This window comes from Antedon mediterranea, chromosome 7, assembly GCF_964355755.1.
Source record: "Antedon mediterranea chromosome 7, ecAntMedi1.1, whole genome shotgun sequence".
NCBI classification, from domain to species: domain Eukaryota; kingdom Metazoa; phylum Echinodermata; class Crinoidea; order Comatulida; family Antedonidae; genus Antedon; species Antedon mediterranea.
In genome coordinates, this window is record NC_092676.1 from 4,635,929 (window position 1) to 4,656,136 (window position 20,208).

General features: G+C 35.6%; 1 protein-coding gene across 1 annotated transcript; it reads left to right on the top strand.

The window, feature by feature from the left end:
* Positions 1-126: 126 nt before the first annotated feature.
* Positions 127-19,895, top strand: LOC140054927 (uncharacterized protein C05D11.1-like). The gene is made up of 22 exons (XM_072100058.1): positions 127-268; positions 1,044-1,126; positions 1,812-1,970; positions 7,064-7,219; positions 8,222-8,398; positions 8,564-8,704; positions 9,267-9,377; positions 9,534-9,625; positions 9,754-9,931; positions 10,287-10,397; positions 10,988-11,131; positions 11,492-11,674; positions 12,048-12,150; positions 12,705-12,835; positions 13,406-13,586; positions 14,063-14,142; positions 14,519-14,676; positions 15,089-15,278; positions 15,749-15,892; positions 16,642-16,802; positions 17,496-17,648; positions 18,166-19,895. Exons 1-22 carry the CDS (start codon positions 127-129, stop codon positions 18,218-18,220), a joined length of 3,033 nt encoding a protein of 1,010 aa, XP_071956159.1. The 3' UTR covers positions 18,221-19,895.
* Positions 19,896-20,208: the final 313 nt, after the last annotated feature.

Below are 20,208 nucleotides of genomic sequence, written 5' to 3' on the forward strand. Positions count from 1 at the left end.
TTTTTTTCTGAGAGAAAAAGCGATTTACTGCTACCATTAAAGAGAAACGCGTTTAGTCCAGTTTGAACGCATTGTGTGTCAGACATTCGTGAAAAACGCACACTTGCTCTCGTCTCTCTCATCAAAATGGCAGCCTCCTTCGAAAAAGTTTGTTCCGTCGTTGCTAACGATCTTGTGCCAGTTACCAAGTATAAATCTAAGCGCACAGGGTTTACTGTGTGCCTAGCACAAGTAGAAGGTCCACTAGTTAATGGCTACTTCGTTCTAGGTAAATTTACTTTTTTGTTTACCTTAGGCTAGTTAGAGAGAAGAGGCCTAGGCCTAGTAGGTACTAGCCTAGCTAGGCTAGCTAGAGGCTAACTTTGGCGGCCAGGATAAAGTGGTCGGCCGGTCGGGTGGGCAGGAAGCATGGCCTAGGCCTAGGGTTTGAATAATAAAGTATATGCTAGGACTTAGGAGGCCTAGGCTAAATAGCCTAGGCTATTCAACGTCTGATTTATAAATCTTTAGTTTCATGATTTTGGGGGACAACATTCAACAATACATCGATCTTTATTATTTTAATTAAATAAATTAGCACCATTATTAAGGCATCTCTGCAATGCAAACTTTTTTTTATGGATATTTATATACAGTCTAATTAGGCGTAACCTAGTAGGCCTAGGGCCTAGGTAGGCCTAGTACTAATAATTTTGCATGAGATTTCCATGGAAAATAGGCTAGATTCTTCTAATCACATGTTTTATTTAGTAGATAAACCAATTGTTTAGGTCTAGCCTAGGCCTAGGTCTCGGTGAAATTTTATGAATTTAAATTAATTTATCATGTCCTTGTGCTTCTAAATAATAATTCATAATTTGTTTCCTTTGTTTCCATGGGAACACACAATGATTAATTCAGGAAGTTTATTGTTCACTGAGCATGGACAATAGACAATGCCATTGCCTGTACAAGGATGATTACAATATCTGTATATAAAATACGGGATTGCAATCAATAGAAGTGCAATTGAATATTTAATCATATTGTTTATTGTTTCCTAGCAACTGAGGCACATGATGATGATGGCTTGCCACACACCTTGGAGCATCTTATTTTCTTGGGAAGTGAAGATTATCCATTTAAAGTGAGTGATTTGAATGATCATTGAAGTGTGTCCAAAATGTGTGTCTCTTAGTTTTGGCGTGGTGGGGCTACCAATCTAAGGGTCCTGAGTTCAAGTCCTGTCATATGTCAGGATTTTTTCTCATGACAATTTGCAACTCCCCAAAGACTTGTAATAATAAGTCTTTGATTATGTAGAGCATCTTGTGTATATGTTGAACAGGAGAGCCACCTTTGAGAGAAGGACAATGATTGAGTTCACTTATGGTCATCCTTGGCAATTTGCCTAAAATTGAATAAAAAAAAAAAAAAAAAAATCAGACCTAACAAGAATCAATCAAGACATAAACCAAATTATTATTTGGGTACAATCCCGCTCGGACCTAATCCCACCCCCTACTTTACTTTATGTCTGACTTCACAAGCATAAATCCCTAGTATTGACTTTTGTTCTGGATAGGCCTTTCTAACCATTTTAGATTAGTTTTTAAAAGAAATGCTTACCAATCATTTTTTTCCTGAACCAAGTTTTCCCCGGGTATAGTCCCTCCCCCAAAGTTGGCCCAATTTCGTGTTTTAGGTGGGTGGGACGGATTATACGAGAAGATATACGGTATTATTATTTTATTATTTAACTGGTAATTATGGTATTATAAAACAACATACATTTTTAATAGTTATATTTAATCAAGTTTTACCTTTTTCAGGGAGTGTTGGACATGCTGGCAAATCGATGCCTTGCACAGGGTACAAATGCATGGACAGACACTGACCACACCTGCTACACCGTGATGACCGCTGGCAGTGAAGGTTTCTTAAACCTAATGCCAATTTACCTTGACCATGTGTTGTATCCAACTTTAACGGTCAGTTTAGTATATCAGCTATTTTTACATGTTTCTAATAACTCATTTATAAGCCCACTCTGAATAACAATTGGTTTATACTTGAGGAGAACATTTAAGTTTGGTTAACTTAGGCATAGTGTACAATAGATTGGAATATTTTGCATGAAAATGTAACAATTACTAATGTTATGAAAGTTATGCTGCACTCAACAATTAATCTATCCTGATTTACTAAACCCTGGATAAGCAACCCCTAGATTGACTAAACCCTGGATAAGCAACCCCTAGATTGACTAAACCCTGGATAAGCAACCCCTAGATTGACTAAACCCTGGATAAGCAACCCCTAGATTGACTAAACCCTGGATAAGCAACCCCTAGATTGACTAAACCCTGGATAAGCAACCCCTAGATTGACTAAACCCTGGATAAGCAACCCCTAGATTGACTAAACCAGGGCTCGATTTATCTTTTTCATGTTGCTAGCCCACTGGGCTAGTTCACTGTAGATTTCACTAGCCCATACATTATTTTACTAGCCCACTCTTATTATCGCACCGTGATAGCAGGGCCGCCATATAAATGAATTCAGGCATTTTGTACAATAGAGGGCGCACTAATCTAAACGCTCGAGAATTGCTAAACATTTACATAAATACTGTGTTATGCGCGATTTGAACGATTTGCGCAATTTAAAATTGCGCAAAGAATTCTTGCGCAATTTGAAATTGCGCAAGGATTTTCTTGCACAATATTAAATTGCGCAAAAAAATCCTTGCGCAATTTCAAATTGCGCTGCACAATTTGTAAATTGCGCAAGATAGTTCTAACTGTTTGTTATTTTTATTATTGTACTCATTTGTTGTTGAAAATGGTACCGAAAGGTCAATCTTTTTTGTCATTAAATTTAATTTTTAAGTTAAATAGTAAACGTCTAATAATTCGTAATAATTATTGTTTCTAAAAAAAATCCAATCGTTATTAGTCTTATTAATCGTCATTAGTACTGATATTTGAATTGAAATTATTATATTACTATTGGTATTTATTTATGCCTTCTCCTCATATTATGTGTGAATATGGTATTTTATAGAACCATTGGGAATTCGAGATTTTTTTTATTCGTCAAAAAAAATTCGGGGAGGCTTAATTTTGAATCATTCTTAGAAATTACTAACAAAATATGGGTGTGCATGATTTCACAATCTGTCGAAAAACCTTGCGCAATTTGCAGATTACTTGCGCAATTTAATACGTTGCTTGCGCAATTTGAAACACATGTTTCAATTTAAAATTGCGCAAGAAAATCCTTGCGCAATTTCAAATTGCGAAAATCGTTCAAATCGCGCATAACAACTGTATTAAACTATTATTGCATGAAAAATTACACAAAATTGTATTTCTTTATTGTTCACATTATAAAAATTAACTTTGCGTCGCGATGTATAGTCTATTTCATGCTCACCATATTCACAGAATCGATTTATTGAGGTCTTTTTGTTGTTGGGCTTCAACCTAGCCAAGAAAACTAATTAGATTCTGTCTACCTTAGGCTAGGCCTAGAGAGCCTATTATTTATAGTAGGGTAGCTAGGATAGACGTAGGCCTACCTAGCCTAGCTAGATCGCATTGGAGCACCTGGCCTACTCTACTCAACTGTTACCAAAATGGTAGTATCTAGCTAGGCCTAGCTGCTGAGCAGCCATCACGATGCCAAACGATGGCTTTTGATTCTATCTAGGCCTACGCATATTATAAAATATGGCCTCCATGGCCTACCTACAGGGATAGAGCCAGCCACCCGGCCCTACAAAATATCCCTAGCTTTGATCTGTGACAACCAGGCCTGACAAGACTAGACAAGTTATTTTTAACATTGACAAAATTCTACTACATTTGGCCAATCACAGTTCGTTATTTATGGTCATATTTTTGTGACACGTTTGACCTGATAATGAAGCTCCGCCTACTTCACAATAACCTGGGTGACAAAAACATAAATGGCCAATCATAATTCGGAAAATTTGCTTGATTATGAGAGGCTCCGCCTACATCATCACTTGTTATGGCCACAGCAGCGCGCGAGTGGTTTTTTGCTGATGTTGCCAAGACATATGTCTTTTATGCTGGAGTTATTTTTATGAGGTCATTTCGTCCCAATTTCGAGTTCCCACAACCTACTAGCCATCCGGGCTTAAAGGAAGATACTTTAGGTAGCCCGGAGCTGTTTTTACTAGCCATTGTACGCCGGGCTAGCACTAAATCGAGCCCTGGACTAAACCCTGGATAAGCAACCCCTAGATTGACTAAACCCTGGATAAGCAACCCCTGGATAAGCAACCCCTAGATTGACTAAACCCTGGATAAGCAACCCCTAGATTGACTAAACCCTGGATAAGCAACCCCTAGATTGACTAAACCCTGGATAAGCAACCCCTAGATTGACTAAACCCTGGATAAGCAACCCCTAGATTGACTAAACCCTGGATAAGCAACCCCTGGATAAGCAACCCCTAGATTGACTAAACCCTGGATAAGCAACCCCTAGATTGACTAAACCCTGGATAAGCAACCCCTAGATTTACTAAACCCTGAATAAGCAACCCATAGATATACTAAACCCTGAATAAGCAACCCCTAGATTTACTAAACCCTGAATAAGCAACCCCTAGATTTACTAAACCCTGGATAAGCAACCCCTAGATTTACTAAACCCTGAATAAGCAACCCCTAGATTTACTAAACCCTGAATAAGCAACCCCTAGATTTACTAAACCCTGAATAAGCAACCCCTAGATTTACTAAACCCTGAATAAGAAACCCCTAGATTTACTAAACCCTGAATAAGCAACCCCTAGATTTACTAAACCCTGGATAAGCAACCCCTAGATTTACTAAACCCTGGATAAGCAACCCCTAGATTTACTAAACCCTGGATAAGCAACCCCTAGATTTATTAAACCCTGAATAAGCAACCCCTAGATTTACTAAACCCTGAATAAGCAACCCCTAGATTTACTAAACCCTGGATAAGCAACCCCTAGATTGACTAAACCCTGGATAAGCAACCCCTAGATTGACTAAACCCTGGATAAGCAACCCCTAGATTGACTAAACCCTGGATAAGCAACCCCTAGATTGACTAAACCCTGGATAAGCAACCCCTGGATAAGCAACCCCTAGATTGACTAAACCCTGGATAAGCAACCCCTAGATTGACTAAACCCTGGATAAGCAACCCCTAGATTTACTAAACCCTGAATAAGCAACCCATAGATATACTAAACCCTGAATAAGCAACCCCTAGATTTACTAAACCCTGAATAAGCAACCCCTAGATTTACTAAACCCTGGATAAGCAACCCCTAGATTTACTAAACCCTGAATAAGCAACCCCTAGATTTACTAAACCCTGAATAAGCAACCCCTAGATTTACTAAACCCTGAATAAGCAACCCCTAGATTTACTAAACCCTGAATAAGAAACCCCTAGATTTACTAAACCCTGAATAAGCAACCCCTAGATTTACTAAACCCTGGATAAGCAACCCCTAGATTTACTAAACCCTGGATAAGCAACCCCTAGATTTACTAAACCCTGGATAAGCAACCCCTAGATTTATTAAACCCTGAATAAGCAACCCCTAGATTTACTAAACCCTGAATAAGAAACCCCTAGATTTACTAAACCCTAGATAAGCAACCCCTAGATTTACTAAACCCTGGATTAGCAACCCCTAGATTTACTAAAACCTGAATAAGCAAGCCCTAGATTTACTAAACCCTGAATAAGCAACCCCTAGATTGACTAAACCCTGGATAAGCAACCCCTAGATTTACTAAACCCTGAATAAGCAACCCCTAGATTTACTAAACCCTGAATAAGCAACCCCTAGATTTACTAAACCCTGGATAAGCAACCCCTAGATTTACTAAACCCTGAATAAGCAACCCCTAGATTTACTAAACCCTGAATAAGCAACCCCTAGATTTACTAAACCCTGAATAAGCAACCCCTAGATTTACTAAACCCTGAATAAGAAACCCCTAGATTTACTAAACCCTGAATAAGCAACCCCTAGATTTACTAAACCCTGGATAAGCAACCCCTAGATTGACTAAACCCTGGATAAGCAACCCCTAGATTTACTAAACCCTGAATAAGCAACCCCTAGATTTACTAAACCCTGAATAAGCAACCCCTAGATTTACTAAACCCTGGATAAGCAACCCCTAGATTTACTAAACCCTGGATAAGCAACCCCTAGATTTACTAAACGCTGAATAAGCAACCCCTAGATTTATTAACCCTGAATAAGCAACCCCTAGATTTATTAACCCTGAATAAGAAACCCCTAGATTTACTAAACCCTGGATAAGCAACCCCTAGATTTATTAACCCTGGATAAGCAACCCTTTGGATACAAACAATACTGAATTAGATTATTAAGTTAGCCTAATAAAAACAGGGATAATTTTTTAAAAGTTAATTATAGACATAAAGTACATACTGTATTCATTGACAACTATGGATCAGAGCCAACAATATGTCAGGTTTTAACGAGTCATGTGAAATCAACTAACCATCTTTAATGTCGACATATCTAGTGGAAAATATACTTGTTTAATTCTCTCCTGTTATAAAAATACACTGTGCACAATGTATTTATGACCAAACTAAAATTATTTGGTTAAACTAGTAACTGAATGTCAGAATTATTGAACATAATTTTACAAAACATACTGTAAAAATATTGCTTGAACTTGTTCAGGGAATTTCCATGCGTAAATGTCAATGTGTCGTAACACTTTACACGGCTCTGCTGCTTCAAATCAAGTTATACTTCCCTTAATGATTGAGAAATCATTTCAGTTTGAACAGATCATAACCTATGATATCATTTATATTATTATTCAAAGACAAATAACTGAAAAAATGACAATGCTGTGGATATCAGTGGCTAAATCTTAATGGAGATACAAAATAAAATAAGCCAAAAGCTAAATCAAAACGATTAAGTAAAACAGCCAGAAAAATTAGCAGAGCTTTCAGGCAACACTACCCCTACATCATTGCAAGTTATATATTATTTATTTGACCTTTGTTTCAGGACTCTGGATATGTGACTGAAGTTCACCATATCAATGGTGAGGGAGAGGATGCCGGTGTGGTGTATTGCGAAATGCAAGCACGTGAGAATTCAGGAGAGAGTCGATGTCATTTAGAATTACTGAGATCAATGTACCCTGGAGTGTGTGGCTATAAGGTAATTTCTTATGATCCAGCATGATAGTTATTGACCACATGATGATTTATTGTATTAGGCCTATATTATGTATTTATTAGTACATAAATCAGTTATAACATATTATTATTTGCATGTACAGATGATGACAGTAATATGGTAGACCTGGTAGTAGCTTGGTTGTTAACATGCTTGCCTTCCAATCCCAAGGTCCAGGGTTCAATCCTGACCTAGTGCCAGGGTTCAATCCTGACATAGTGCCAGGGTTGTAACTCACGACTCTTTCAACTCCACTCCTTAAGCCTCAAATGAGACTTAGTTTATAAAGCATAATACATTATAAAATAGTTTATCCATCCTGTAATTGGCGAGTTACTCGTGTATGAAATTTAAAAGAATTAAAAAATGGACAGTTGACCGGTTTTACAGATCAACCAATTTTGAAAAAAGCAAACAATGTTTTTGTTTACTGTGTTACAATCTATTTATATTTTATTAAAGATATATTGTCCCTTGAAACACAAAAATGAAGGTCAAAATATTCTAAATTTAAATTGGCCATATCAAAGTAATATTAAAGTTATTCACTTTATGTCGAAAATTCGAGCCAAAAACAACAAGTTTACGTAATTAACAGATAAATTAATTTGATTACATTTTGTCTGGAAAATCGTCGCGAGCGAAAGTAAACAAAGATTTCAAACCATGAGTATGCATTATGCATGATGCTAATTGGGATTGTTTACAACTCGTCATGGTTGAGAAGGTGTTTTCACACAGTTCGTGAGGAAGTTTTATGACATACAGAGTAGACAAACAAGCGCGTTGCATTATGAAATATGTTTTGATCGAAAACAAAAAAACGTCTGTATTTCCGTTAAATGATTTTTTTTTTTTCAACAAATTTTTGTTGAAAGTTAGTAACTATTATGATACTTCAAAATGACCCACTTTTTTTCGAGATATTTTAATTTTTGGAATTAGTCAAAGGGACAATGCATCTTTAATATATTTCTTATATAGTCAGAGACTGGCGGCATCATGGCCAACCTTCGTGATAGTACGAGTAATTTAAAAGTGCGTGACTATCATAGAGATTTTTATCGACCGGAAAACTTGTGTTTAATAATCACTGGACAAGTAAAGCCGGAAGACGTGTTTGAAAGACTCAAAGTGTTCGAAGATAAGATTATTGAAAAGGTTAGCTTTTACAAAAATATTAAATACTTTTTTCAGTGTTTTTAAATTGACTTATTCTGCATTACTGATTAGATTATTAAGACAAAGGTTTGTTACAGCTGCTTGCTATATTATTATAATCTTCAGATTAAAAATAAGAATTATATGATACAAATATTTTTTTAGGGAGCACTGCCGCCATATACTCGCCCATGGCAATCTCCTGTACCACCACTTCCAGAATCAGTGGTTCGTACCATTCCGTATCCATCTGATGACGAATCCAATGGTATGGTATATATTGGCTGGAGAGGACCTAAATCTCAGGTATGATGTTTATTATAAATTTTTGAAATAAATTATCAGATAGTAAATTATAATAATGAATCCTGGATATAAGCAACCCCTAGATCTAGTGAACCCTGGATAGAAAGACATTTGCATGTTAGTGAACTCTGCATACATACACACCTGCTTGTTAGTAAACCCTGGATACATGCACACCTGCTTGTTAGTGAATCCTGGATACAAGCACACCTCCATGTTCGTAAACCCTGGATACATGCACACCTGCTTGGCTTGTTAGTGAATCCTGGATACAAGCACAGCTCCATGTTAGTGAACCCTGGATACAGGCAAACCTGCATGTTAGTTAACCCTGGATACAAGGGTACCTGCATGTTAGTGAACCCTGGATACATGTACCATGGATGTTAGTGAACCCTGGATACATTTACCATGGATGTTAGTGAACCCTGGATGTTAGTGAACCCTGGATACAAGTGCACCTGCTTGTTAGTGAACTCTGGATACAAGTACCATGGATGTTAACCCTTTTATAATTTCAGTTTTGAATGGCATATTTAGTATATCATTTTAATAATTTCAGGACTTGTATGAGATGTCAGCATTGAATGTTATTCTTGAGTACCTGACAGACACTTCTGTAGCACCTTTGCAGCGAGAGTTTGTGGAAATTGAAGATCCATATTGTAGCAAGGTAAATTACTATTATTAGTATCTAATAGGCCCACTTAAATTTAGTACAAGGTATGCAAATTCGCTTCTAAAAAAATATTTGAGCTAGATCTTTTTTTAAATGAAAACAACTATATTTCTGGAAAAATATAATACAGTAAATTGAATATATTTATAGGTACGCAAATCAATAATTGAAAATAGTGAAGCCTGTTTCTACATAAAGTTTGACAATACACCTGTCGGAAAACTTGACCAGATAAAACAGAAGTAAGTTTGAAGTTATTTTTAATATCCATCACTATAATGTGTGAATAGCCATTAATATTTGTTTACACTGTAATGCAAAGTATTGGTACTGCATGACATTTAAACAATAATAATTATCTTGCTTTAAGGTTGTTAACTGTTATTGGTGACATTGTGTCTGGAAAAGAGGCTATTGATATGACCAGGATGGCGAGTGTTATTCACCGGGAAATACTAGACTCGCTGAACAACATGGAAGAGCGCCCTCATGATACTTTTGCGTTTATATGTATTGGAGACTTTTTATATGGCAATAAAGCAGAGGAGGTATGATTGCAGTAGACCCTCTATTTAGGGGACACCTTCAGGACCCAACCAAGTGTCCCTCTTATTAGGAGTGTTTCCTCAATATGGGTTGCCCATAAAAGAGTCTGTCTAATAAAAAGGGTATCCCTGAATTGGAGGTGCTGAAACATATATTCTTGCTTGTGTTTCTAGTGTAGTAGTAGTTATCTGATTCCTTTCGTTGGTGCCAAACAGATCTATGGATAAAAATTAAAAAATATCATTTTTGTATGTAGTTTGATGACACAAATTCTGTTTTGAATCCCTTCCACTTATCTGGAGATTTTGTTAAATAGAGTAAAAAAAAACAAATTTTGAATATTTTTCTTTTTTCCAGTTAAACAAACGTCTAAATCAAATTGAAGATTTTAAAAAACTTATCAAGGAGCCAGCTGAATTCTGGAATAATCTTCTAAAAAGATATGTGACAGAGGCAAAAGCAGTTACTGTAAGTATTAGTGAACCTTGGATGCAACAAGTAACCCCTAGATAATGAACCATGGATATTAGTAATCCCTGGACACCCAGTGAACCATGGATATTAGTAATTCCTGGACACCCAGTGAACCATGGATATTAGTAATTCCTGGACACCCAGTGAACCATGGATATAAGTGAGCCCTGGATATTAGTGAACTCTGGACACCCAGTAAACCATGGATATAAGTGAGCCCTGGATATAAATAAGTCCTGGATATAAGTGAGCCCTGGATATAAGTGAGCCCTGGATATAAATGAGCTCTGGATATAAGTGAACCCTGGATATTAGTGAACCCTGAAAAGAAGAAGCAAACCCGGATATTAGTGAACATACAAAAAGCAATCCCTAAATATTGTTGGACTCTTGGTAAAAGCAAACAAAGCTTAAATTATTTACTAATGACATGCTAGATAAAGGGAAGCTCATATAAAAAATATGACAATGAGTTAAAAACATTTTTTTTTTTCAATTTTTCAGCAAAGATCATACTGTAGTACAATTTAATACAGATATATACTATTTACATTTACAATATTATTTCAAACTTTTTTTTGCAGATTATTGGTAAGCCAAGCAAAGAAATGGCTGATAGCATGGCTACTGAGGAGAAAGAGCGTGTGAAAAAACAATGCGAGAAGCTTGGAGAAAAAGGCCTGACTAGCATGACAGAGGTCCTTGAAAAGGCCACAGAAGAAAATGAAGTATGTGCTGTTTTTGTGAAGCGATTTTAGAAGCTATCTCTTTTTTTCCCAACCATATAGGAACTTTATCTGCCATGTTTTTTTTATCTATTTACGCTGCAGTGGCTGCGCTTAGGAACCCTAAGTGACCCTCCAATGCTGGAAGCTTCGGGCGTTTTTAGCCCTTCGACATATTTTAATGTCTTTTTTCCTCTGGTCACTGCTCCAGGGGTTTAGCCAGTGAACGCTCATAGCCGTTATGCCACTGTTACTCTGGCTTGACTTAAAGACAAAATTTGTGATTTCCCAAGGTTTTATGTTAAACTGTTTTGAGATGAATATCCTTATTTTCTTCATACCAATATTTTGTTATTATTTCAGAAAGAACCTTCTGATGGGATGCTGAGTTGTCTACCGGTACCAGATGCTTCAGCGGTCTTTTTTCATCCAGTCGAACGCAAGAGCAATTTGAACGGATTTGTGTCGACAGAAGGCGACCTCTTTGATATTACAAAGCTTCCGTTTACTTTCCAATTGGATGATTTGCATACTAACTTTGTTGAGGTAAGTATGCAAGCAATGAGACTTTAATAAAGATATGTCTACACTATCAAACTAGTTTGACAAAAAAAGTGTGATGTGCCCAAATATTGTAGTGATATGACATCATCGTGTCCACATGGGCACATCACATTTTTTTGTCACATAAAGTTTGATAGTGTAGACATATCTTTATTGAAGTTTTTTTTATTTGGCAACAAACCAGACTTATATTCCCCAGTTTTCTGCATTCTCATTCTTGCAGACGATCAAACTATATTGATCAGAACGAGAAACAGTTTGTTTCAGAACTACAAATTACTACTTTGTTGATATGAAATTGAGATGTATTAACCTTTATGTTTTAATGACTCAATTTTGCTCTTTTTGTTTGTAGATGCGTGTGCTTATGGATACAGCGTCTCTACCAGCACGTTTAAAACCTTACTTATCTTTGTATTTGGACTGTATTGATGAGTCAGCTATCATAAGGAATGGAGGTAACCTTACCAGAACTTAAACCAGTGGCGTATTGACAGGGCAAAGACCCCTGGTTTAGCACTCCTAAGGGCCCTCCAACATTGCTCTGTGCCCCTTGAGCTCTGGAGCCCCTGGGTTTAGCCAGTGAGCGCTCATAGCTGTTACGCCACTGACTTAAACTTGTTTTTGCTCTAGACCACTGAGGTATAAAGTCTTATAGAGATACTTTATAAAAGAATGGCCAACCCATAGAGAATACTATCATTCAAATACTTTCAATGCTATTTAGAAAAAATCTTGGGCGTCATTTAATCTCTCTAAGTGTGTCATTTGGGAATGTGATATGTGAATTGGTGGCATATTTTACACCCATAGTTAACCAATATAGACCTACTATATTGACCTACTGTAGTAAGTAGAGGCTAAATTGAGAAATTGGTCCTTTAGCGGAAGACGAAGGTCAATTTTAATATCTGTAAACTTCTGTTATTATCTAAAGAATTTGTAAACGTCTGTAAATAGCTGTTGTGTACAGATCCTAAAGTCATTACTATCTTATATATTTCTTGTTTAGTGTTGGTTCCACATGATAAAGTTGTGACTGAGCTAGCAGCAGATACGTTGCACTTTGGAGCAAGCATTGGACTACGTGGCTCTAGGTTTAAATGTGGACAATTTCCGCAACTGGCTGTAATGAATATTAAGGTATGTGGTGTTTTTCCAGGCGCGGATTTTTTAAATAAAATAATGATTATTATTATTATAATGATTATATATTATTTTTCTGCAACCCGGCGGATCGTTTGTATCCCTTCCCCCCCCCCTAATCTTAAGCTGGATCTTCCCCTGCTCTTTCAAAATTTATAGGTCACAGTGAAATGATGTTGGCAGCTAAAGCCACAGTACTGTACTATGGGTAACTCGATTTAAAGCCTTATACACTGTATTGCGCAATCATTTTGACTCTCTGTGGATAACAATTACACAACCACAAACGATCACTAAATGGGAAACCAGTTTTAATTTTGTGCCAAGATTGGGCATTCTTTTAAACGTATTCAATATAAACAAGCCATTCTTTTGGACAGAATTCAAAATACAATAGTGTGAAGAATTCAATTAAACTCTACACCCATATTTACAATATTTTATCCAGGCAACGAACCAGAATCCGGGTTCAATGTGAATGCAAGTCTACTCAATTTATGTTAATCTATATGTCAAAGCTTTCATCATTATAATATTTTTCATATACTTTGTTTCCAATTTTTGAAGGTTGAAAATGAAAAGTATGCAAAAGGAGTGCAATGGCTTCATGACTTGATGTATAATGTGCGTTTTGAAACTGAAAGGATCAAGATCATAGCAACCAAAATGATTAATGATGTCGCTAAAATGAAGCGCAATGGAAGAACTATTGCATTCTCAGTATTAAGGGACATTAACTTCACAGAAGGTAAATAATCATATATTAATATACAAATAATGCAGAGTGCGATAGTGGAGATGCGGCGCACTCAAGGGTTTTTAAAATGTTGCGACATTCACGAGGCGCGCTGATCTTTCACTGCTTGCATATAAACAGCAAGGAGTTTGAGGAGACAGATTTTCTATTCTAAAATTTCCAGTCAAATGAGTATTTTTTTCCGAAATTAATTGACCTCAAAGGTCAGTCCTTTTTACTGCTTTGTCTACACTATCAAACAAACAAAAAAGTGTGATGTGCCCATATATGGACATGATGATGTCATATCACTACAATATTTAAGCATATCACCTTATTTGGGCACATCACACTTTTGTTGTCAAACTTATTTGATAGTTTAGACAGAGCTTTTGGGACCACTAAGTACCGTAAATAGTGTGTATGAAATTTACACACTTATATATTATATTTAAATATTCATATTAATTAAGTTTTATTTATTACAGAAAGCAACCACAATTCTTCCAACATGATTCGTCAGCATAAATTTCTGACAGAGTTGGTTTCCAAACTGGATTCTGAAGAGGTAATATTTAACAATATATTTATCTGATCTTAATATCTGATTTAACTGTAACACAACATATTGGTACTGGATTAGTTGATTTCTGAAGCTCTGTCTGCACTATCAAACTAGTTTGACAAAAAAAAAGTACCCAAATATGGTAGCGATATGCCCAAATATGTTAGTGATATAACATCATCATGTCCATATATAAGCACATCACAATATTTTTGTCAAGATATTGTCACAAAGCCCTTTGCCTTATTTTGAAATGGCAAAAAGCCAATTATTCTTCATTCACAAATATTAGGTCTCAGTTATATATACTGTATACCTATTTCCCCAACAGCATATTTTTTTTATACATTTGAAGTTCAAAAATTATTTTGATTGATAGGTTGTGAAGAGTTTGAACGAGTTGCGTGAGATTTTAACGATCCCGTCTAATATTCGTGTTCACATGACCGTTGACCTTAAGAAACTTGCTGCATTTACCTCTCCTATTGCACCATGGGATGCCTTTCTTCCGAGCAATATAAGTAGTGACAAAAAACAGTAAGTTTAAGTTACTTAGGGTGAGTGGTGGATAATGGCATATTTATGATCACTCGATTCTCTGTGCTGTATCTTAGCGAATTTCCATGATACAACATCACATGTTTAACACATGTTATTGAGATACTGTATTTAAGAATTTTCCTGTGATACTGTACACAAATATAGTAGTGTAGTATCACATATAGTGTGTGTTTTTGTTTTTTGAATATGTATTGTACTTTAAATGCTGTAATTGTTTAATCATATGGACGACCTCACTTTATTTAAATTTTCCTTCAGTAATATCAACAATTGCTGCAGTAAATTCAAGTATACAGTATCTGTGCAAAACAGAAAATATTTTATTATTAATTTTTATATTTAATATTTCTGTTTGTAACAATTAAGTTTATTTCCATATTACCCACAGTACCAAAGTGCAGCAATTGACCAATGAGATTATCCGTCCACCGGTTGAAGGATCTCCGACCGGCGTTATAGTGGGAGTTGGATCTGTAGAGTCTGCGTTCTTCATTCAGACTATTCCGTCCATTTCATCTTATATGGATCCTGATCTTCCGGCCTTGATGGTTTATATGGAGTACTTATGTGCGCTAGAGGTATGTATGGCTTTGATTTTAGTGGTAGATGCTTTATTCCATCTTGACCGCCGGTCAGTCAGTCAGTGTTGACCAATCATTCCTACTGTACTTGATTCCACGGAAAAATTGCTTAGTAGTAATTACAATTATCCAGAGTACTTTATGTCCAATTTCCATCAACGGTGCGATCATGTCACAGTACAGTGCCCACTGTTTACCTGTGCTTGAAGTTATACCCTAGCTATCAACTACAATCTTGGTGGTCTAGCGGTTTGAACACCAGCTTGTGATTTGGAGGTTCTGTGTTCGAGCCATCAAATATTCCTACTATTCAAAACAATTAGTAATAATAATAATAATAATATGGATTTATATTGCATACAACTACCATTCTAGAGTGCTCAAAACAATTATTACATCAGAGTTGAACAAAACATCATTTTACATGTTTGGTTTAGTTGCATAGCATTCTTGTATTTATTTTTTAGGGCCCTATGTGGCGCCAAATCAGAGGTCTAGGCTTAGCCTACCACTACCGCATGTATGTGCTGCCAGAGCAAGGCCTTCTGTGTTTCCAGCTTTTCAAGTGTACACATGTCGTCAATGCTTACAAGCAAGCCAAAGAAATTGTGGTTAGTTTTAATTTTTTATTTAATTATGTGAATAAAATGTGCTCTTGACTTTTAAAAATCAATAATAAAATAATAATAAAACTTATTAAAAATATATTGCTCCCTTTAAAAAATAATTTTGAAAAAAATTGTTGTTGTTGAATATGCCATTTGAATGTAACATAATAGAAAAATGTAAAAAACTGTAATTTCAAGCCAAAAATGGTCAAATTTAACCATTTATTTGGTCATTTTATAAGTGAAAACCTTATTTTCTTTTTCTACAGAAGTGATTAACTTGATTAAAACTACAAAATAACATATTCAAATTCTGATTTAATTAATCTTCATTTTTCATGTTTTTGGGGGACAATACATCTTTAAAAAATGTAATTTAAAGCAAAAAATAGTCAAATTGGCTGCCAGCCAATTAAATTTTTGTTGAATTTAACAGTTTATTTTAACACATTAATTTTCGTTTTTTTTTCCTACGGAAGTGATTCATTTGGTTAAAATTACAAAATGGCATATTGAAAGTCTGATTTTATTAATCTTCATTTTTGTGTGTTTTGGGGGGGTTACAATACATCTTTAAGTAATTAATCTGTAAATGTGTATAGTTAAAGAGTAAACAAAAGTTACTGCCATAACTGCAGTAGAATAGTTATTTGACCTGGGTAAGTTACAGTTAAAGTTAGCCAAACACAGGCAGAACTTAAGCTATCTCACATTCCAGTCAAAATTCTGGGCATTTTTTGTGATTGTTATAGGATGGATATATAACTGGGAAGACTGTCTTTGAAGATGTACAGTTTGAGGCAGCAGTCAGTAGTGTTCTCTATGAAGTGATCGAACGGGAAGAGACCGTGGCATCTACATCCCAAGAGTCTCTTCTTAGTTACCTTAGAGGAACTAACAAAGACTATAACAGGTTGGAATTACCTTAGTACTATTCAATTGTTACCCAATGGAAATAATAATATAATAGTTTTTGTATAGCTCATATAAACAAGCTCTCAATACGCTGCACATTAATACTCCGGACATTTTTTGGATCAAACACGTATGGAAACATACTCCCATAATGCAGCTAGTAATCAGTGCAAAGTTGTGTCTTGATCTAACCAGGTACCCATTTAATACACCTGGGTGTGTAAGTAAAGTGTCTTGCCTAAGGATACAAGCAATGTGGCGAGAGTTGGATTTGAACCACGACCTCACGATCAGTAATCCAATGTCCAACACACTGCACCAAAGGTGTAGTTTGTACCATGGAATGTTTGTCCACCCTCAGATTTCTTGTAGTTAGGTTTAGAGGGACAGCTAAGGAAAGAAAGAAAAAAAGGGCTTTTCTAGAGGAAAACCCTATATTCTCACTTCTCTGTTCCAACATCCTGGTTCCTATGTGCAAGGTTCAGAGGATGAGATACCAGTATTTCCACCTGTTAAGCTCTGTCTACACTATCAAACTAGTTTGACAAAAAAAGTGTGATGTGCCTAAATATGGTAGTGATATTCCCAAATATGATAATGTTTGATAGTGTAGACAGAGCTTTTCCTGAATCATACTATTTTAGAAGATGAATAAAATAATAAGTATTGTATTTTTAAAATATTTTAATAGAAACTTGCTGAAACGGATTGCAGACGTGAAGAAAAGCGACCTGAAGCGTATTGGGGAAAAGTACATTATGCCGTTGTTTGATACTAACTTGTCGAGATGCGCTGTCTGCTGCCAGTCTAGCAAAGTTGACGAGATTAAGCAAGCATTTGAAGGGTAACGTTGAAATACTTTTATTTTTTTTTTCAAAGCTCTGTCTACACTATCAAACTTTATGTGACAAAACAATGTGATGTGCCCATATATGGACATGATGATGTCATACCACTACCATATTTCGGTATATCACTATCATATTTAGTCATATCACACTTTTTTTGGTCAAAATAGTTTGATAGTGTAGACAGAGCTTAAAGAAATGAATTTACTTATCACTACCTTATTTGAGCACATCGCACTTTTTTGTCAAACTAGTTTGATAGTGTGGACAGATCTTTAGATTCTTTCTTTACCTGTGTTGCACATATCACTGGTTTTCCCACTCTATTGCACTAACTTATCATTTCACACATATCACACTTTTTATTGTTTTTTTTTTTAATGTAACAGATTTCAATTGGCTTAAAAACGCGTTTTTTTTAAAAAAGATCTCTCAGCACTCAATTGGTTTAATGGCCGAACTACCAGTTTATTTTAAAGATTTTGTTGACATTAATGTTGCTTGTTCTTTTAGATTGTCTCGTACATTAACTGTAATGCCATCCTTAGAAGACGGCTTTCCAAACTAACCTAACAAATTGAAGAACTTTTCATGGATTGGATGAGTCAATTGTGAGAAAAGAAAAACTTAGATTAGAAATAGTTTGTAATGAATGTGTTTAATATTAGACTATTCTAGATACAGTAGAATCTGTTTATGGGACACGCCTATTAATGGGAAACACATATAAATGGGACACACCTATAAATGGGACACACCTATAAATGGGACACACCTATTAATGGGGCACACCTATAAATGGGACACACCTATTAATGGGACACACCTATTAATGGGACACGCCTATAAATGGGACACGCCTATTAATGGGACACACCTATAAATGGGACACACCTATTAATGGGATACACCTATTAATGGGATACACCTATTAATTGGAGAGACCCCTATTCAGGGGACATACATATTTAGGTGACGCCCCTATTCAGGTGACGCCCCTATTCAGGGGACACCCCTATATTAAAGACCCCTTCCCTGCAATTTTGGACGTTTTTTGGAAAATAATACATATATATCACTTTAAAAACATTAAACCATGTCATTCCTTGTCTTAAATGTACGTTTTATGGTAAATTATGATAAAAAGTGAGAAACAATGCACTACCTAAGTAGCTCGCGGCGATCGACCTCTCGTGGACGGTCTCAGGCCTAGCCTAGCTAGGCTTAGTTTTGTAGGCCTAGCTGGTAAACATCGGTAACGTACGAACATCGTACGCTAGCTATATACCTAGCCTGACGTTGTATAGTTGCTGCATTAATTATCTTTCTATTTTTGCCAGACTCCGTTGATACAAATTGGGGAAAACCCGGTATTTTCGCTGAAAAGTTAGGAGTCTTCCATTTGTTTTGGCTTCACAATCGATCGAAAAGTGGGCGAATTACAGGTGAAAAACAACATTATCAATCCGCGCGCAATGCATTTTGGGATTTATAGCGGGCCGCTATAATTATTAAAATCGATTTATTTTTCACATTTTTAACCGTTTAAAGACGAAAAAAGTTATCGCAATAGGACCATATAGTATTATTTTTACATTAAATATAGTTTGTGATCTTAAATTAGATCTAAAAAACGTAGGGAATGGGGCTTTAAGCTATATTAAGGGGACATCCCTATTCAGGGGATACCCCTATTAATGAGACACATTTTTGGGTCCTGATAGTGTCCCCTTAATATGTGTTCTGCTGTATATCCTAAAATTCTGAGAATTTGTAATATCTTTTCTTTCAAATTCAGCTTCGTTTATTATATTAAGAAGCGTTTCACTTTGAGACGAGCGATGACCAACTACGCCATGTACGTTCATTGTTTGCACTCTTCACCATGTTTGATGGTTTCTAGGTCAACGACCGACGACACATTGATTGACCTGACCTAGCTTAGTTGTCGCAAATCGATTAAAATTGTTCTTTCTGATCACCATTTACCAATAACTAACTAATTTTAGTTGATAAAAATAATGTGTTATTTTTATCCCATACTAGTTGTTATATCCCATAATAGGATATGATAGTCTTATAGTTTTTACTAGCTATCTTTCATTTTCACAAAGCGTCACATTACTACACAGATGTCCATTCAAAATCATGCGTACACTCGGAAACAAACAAGGGGAAATATATGTCCTATTTGTACTTACTTTTATAATATATTTTATATATATATATATATATATATATATACAGGTTTCAGTATATTTATTAATATATGTATATTTTGAGTTTTTCTATTTTATTTATAGAATTAATCATTGAAATCATAATAATTAGTTATTATCATTATATCATTGTCATCTTCATCATTGTCATTATTAAAACTTTAACTTCAATATCACGTGGTCCGTATGTATTTTTTTTTTAACTTATTATGCTTAAGATTATGAAAAATATTAATAAAATCTCTTGAAAAAAATTATTACTCGTGTGTTTTGTCCAAACATAGAGGTATCTTTATAATATCTCTATGGTCCAACTCCTATTACTATTGTGTACCGT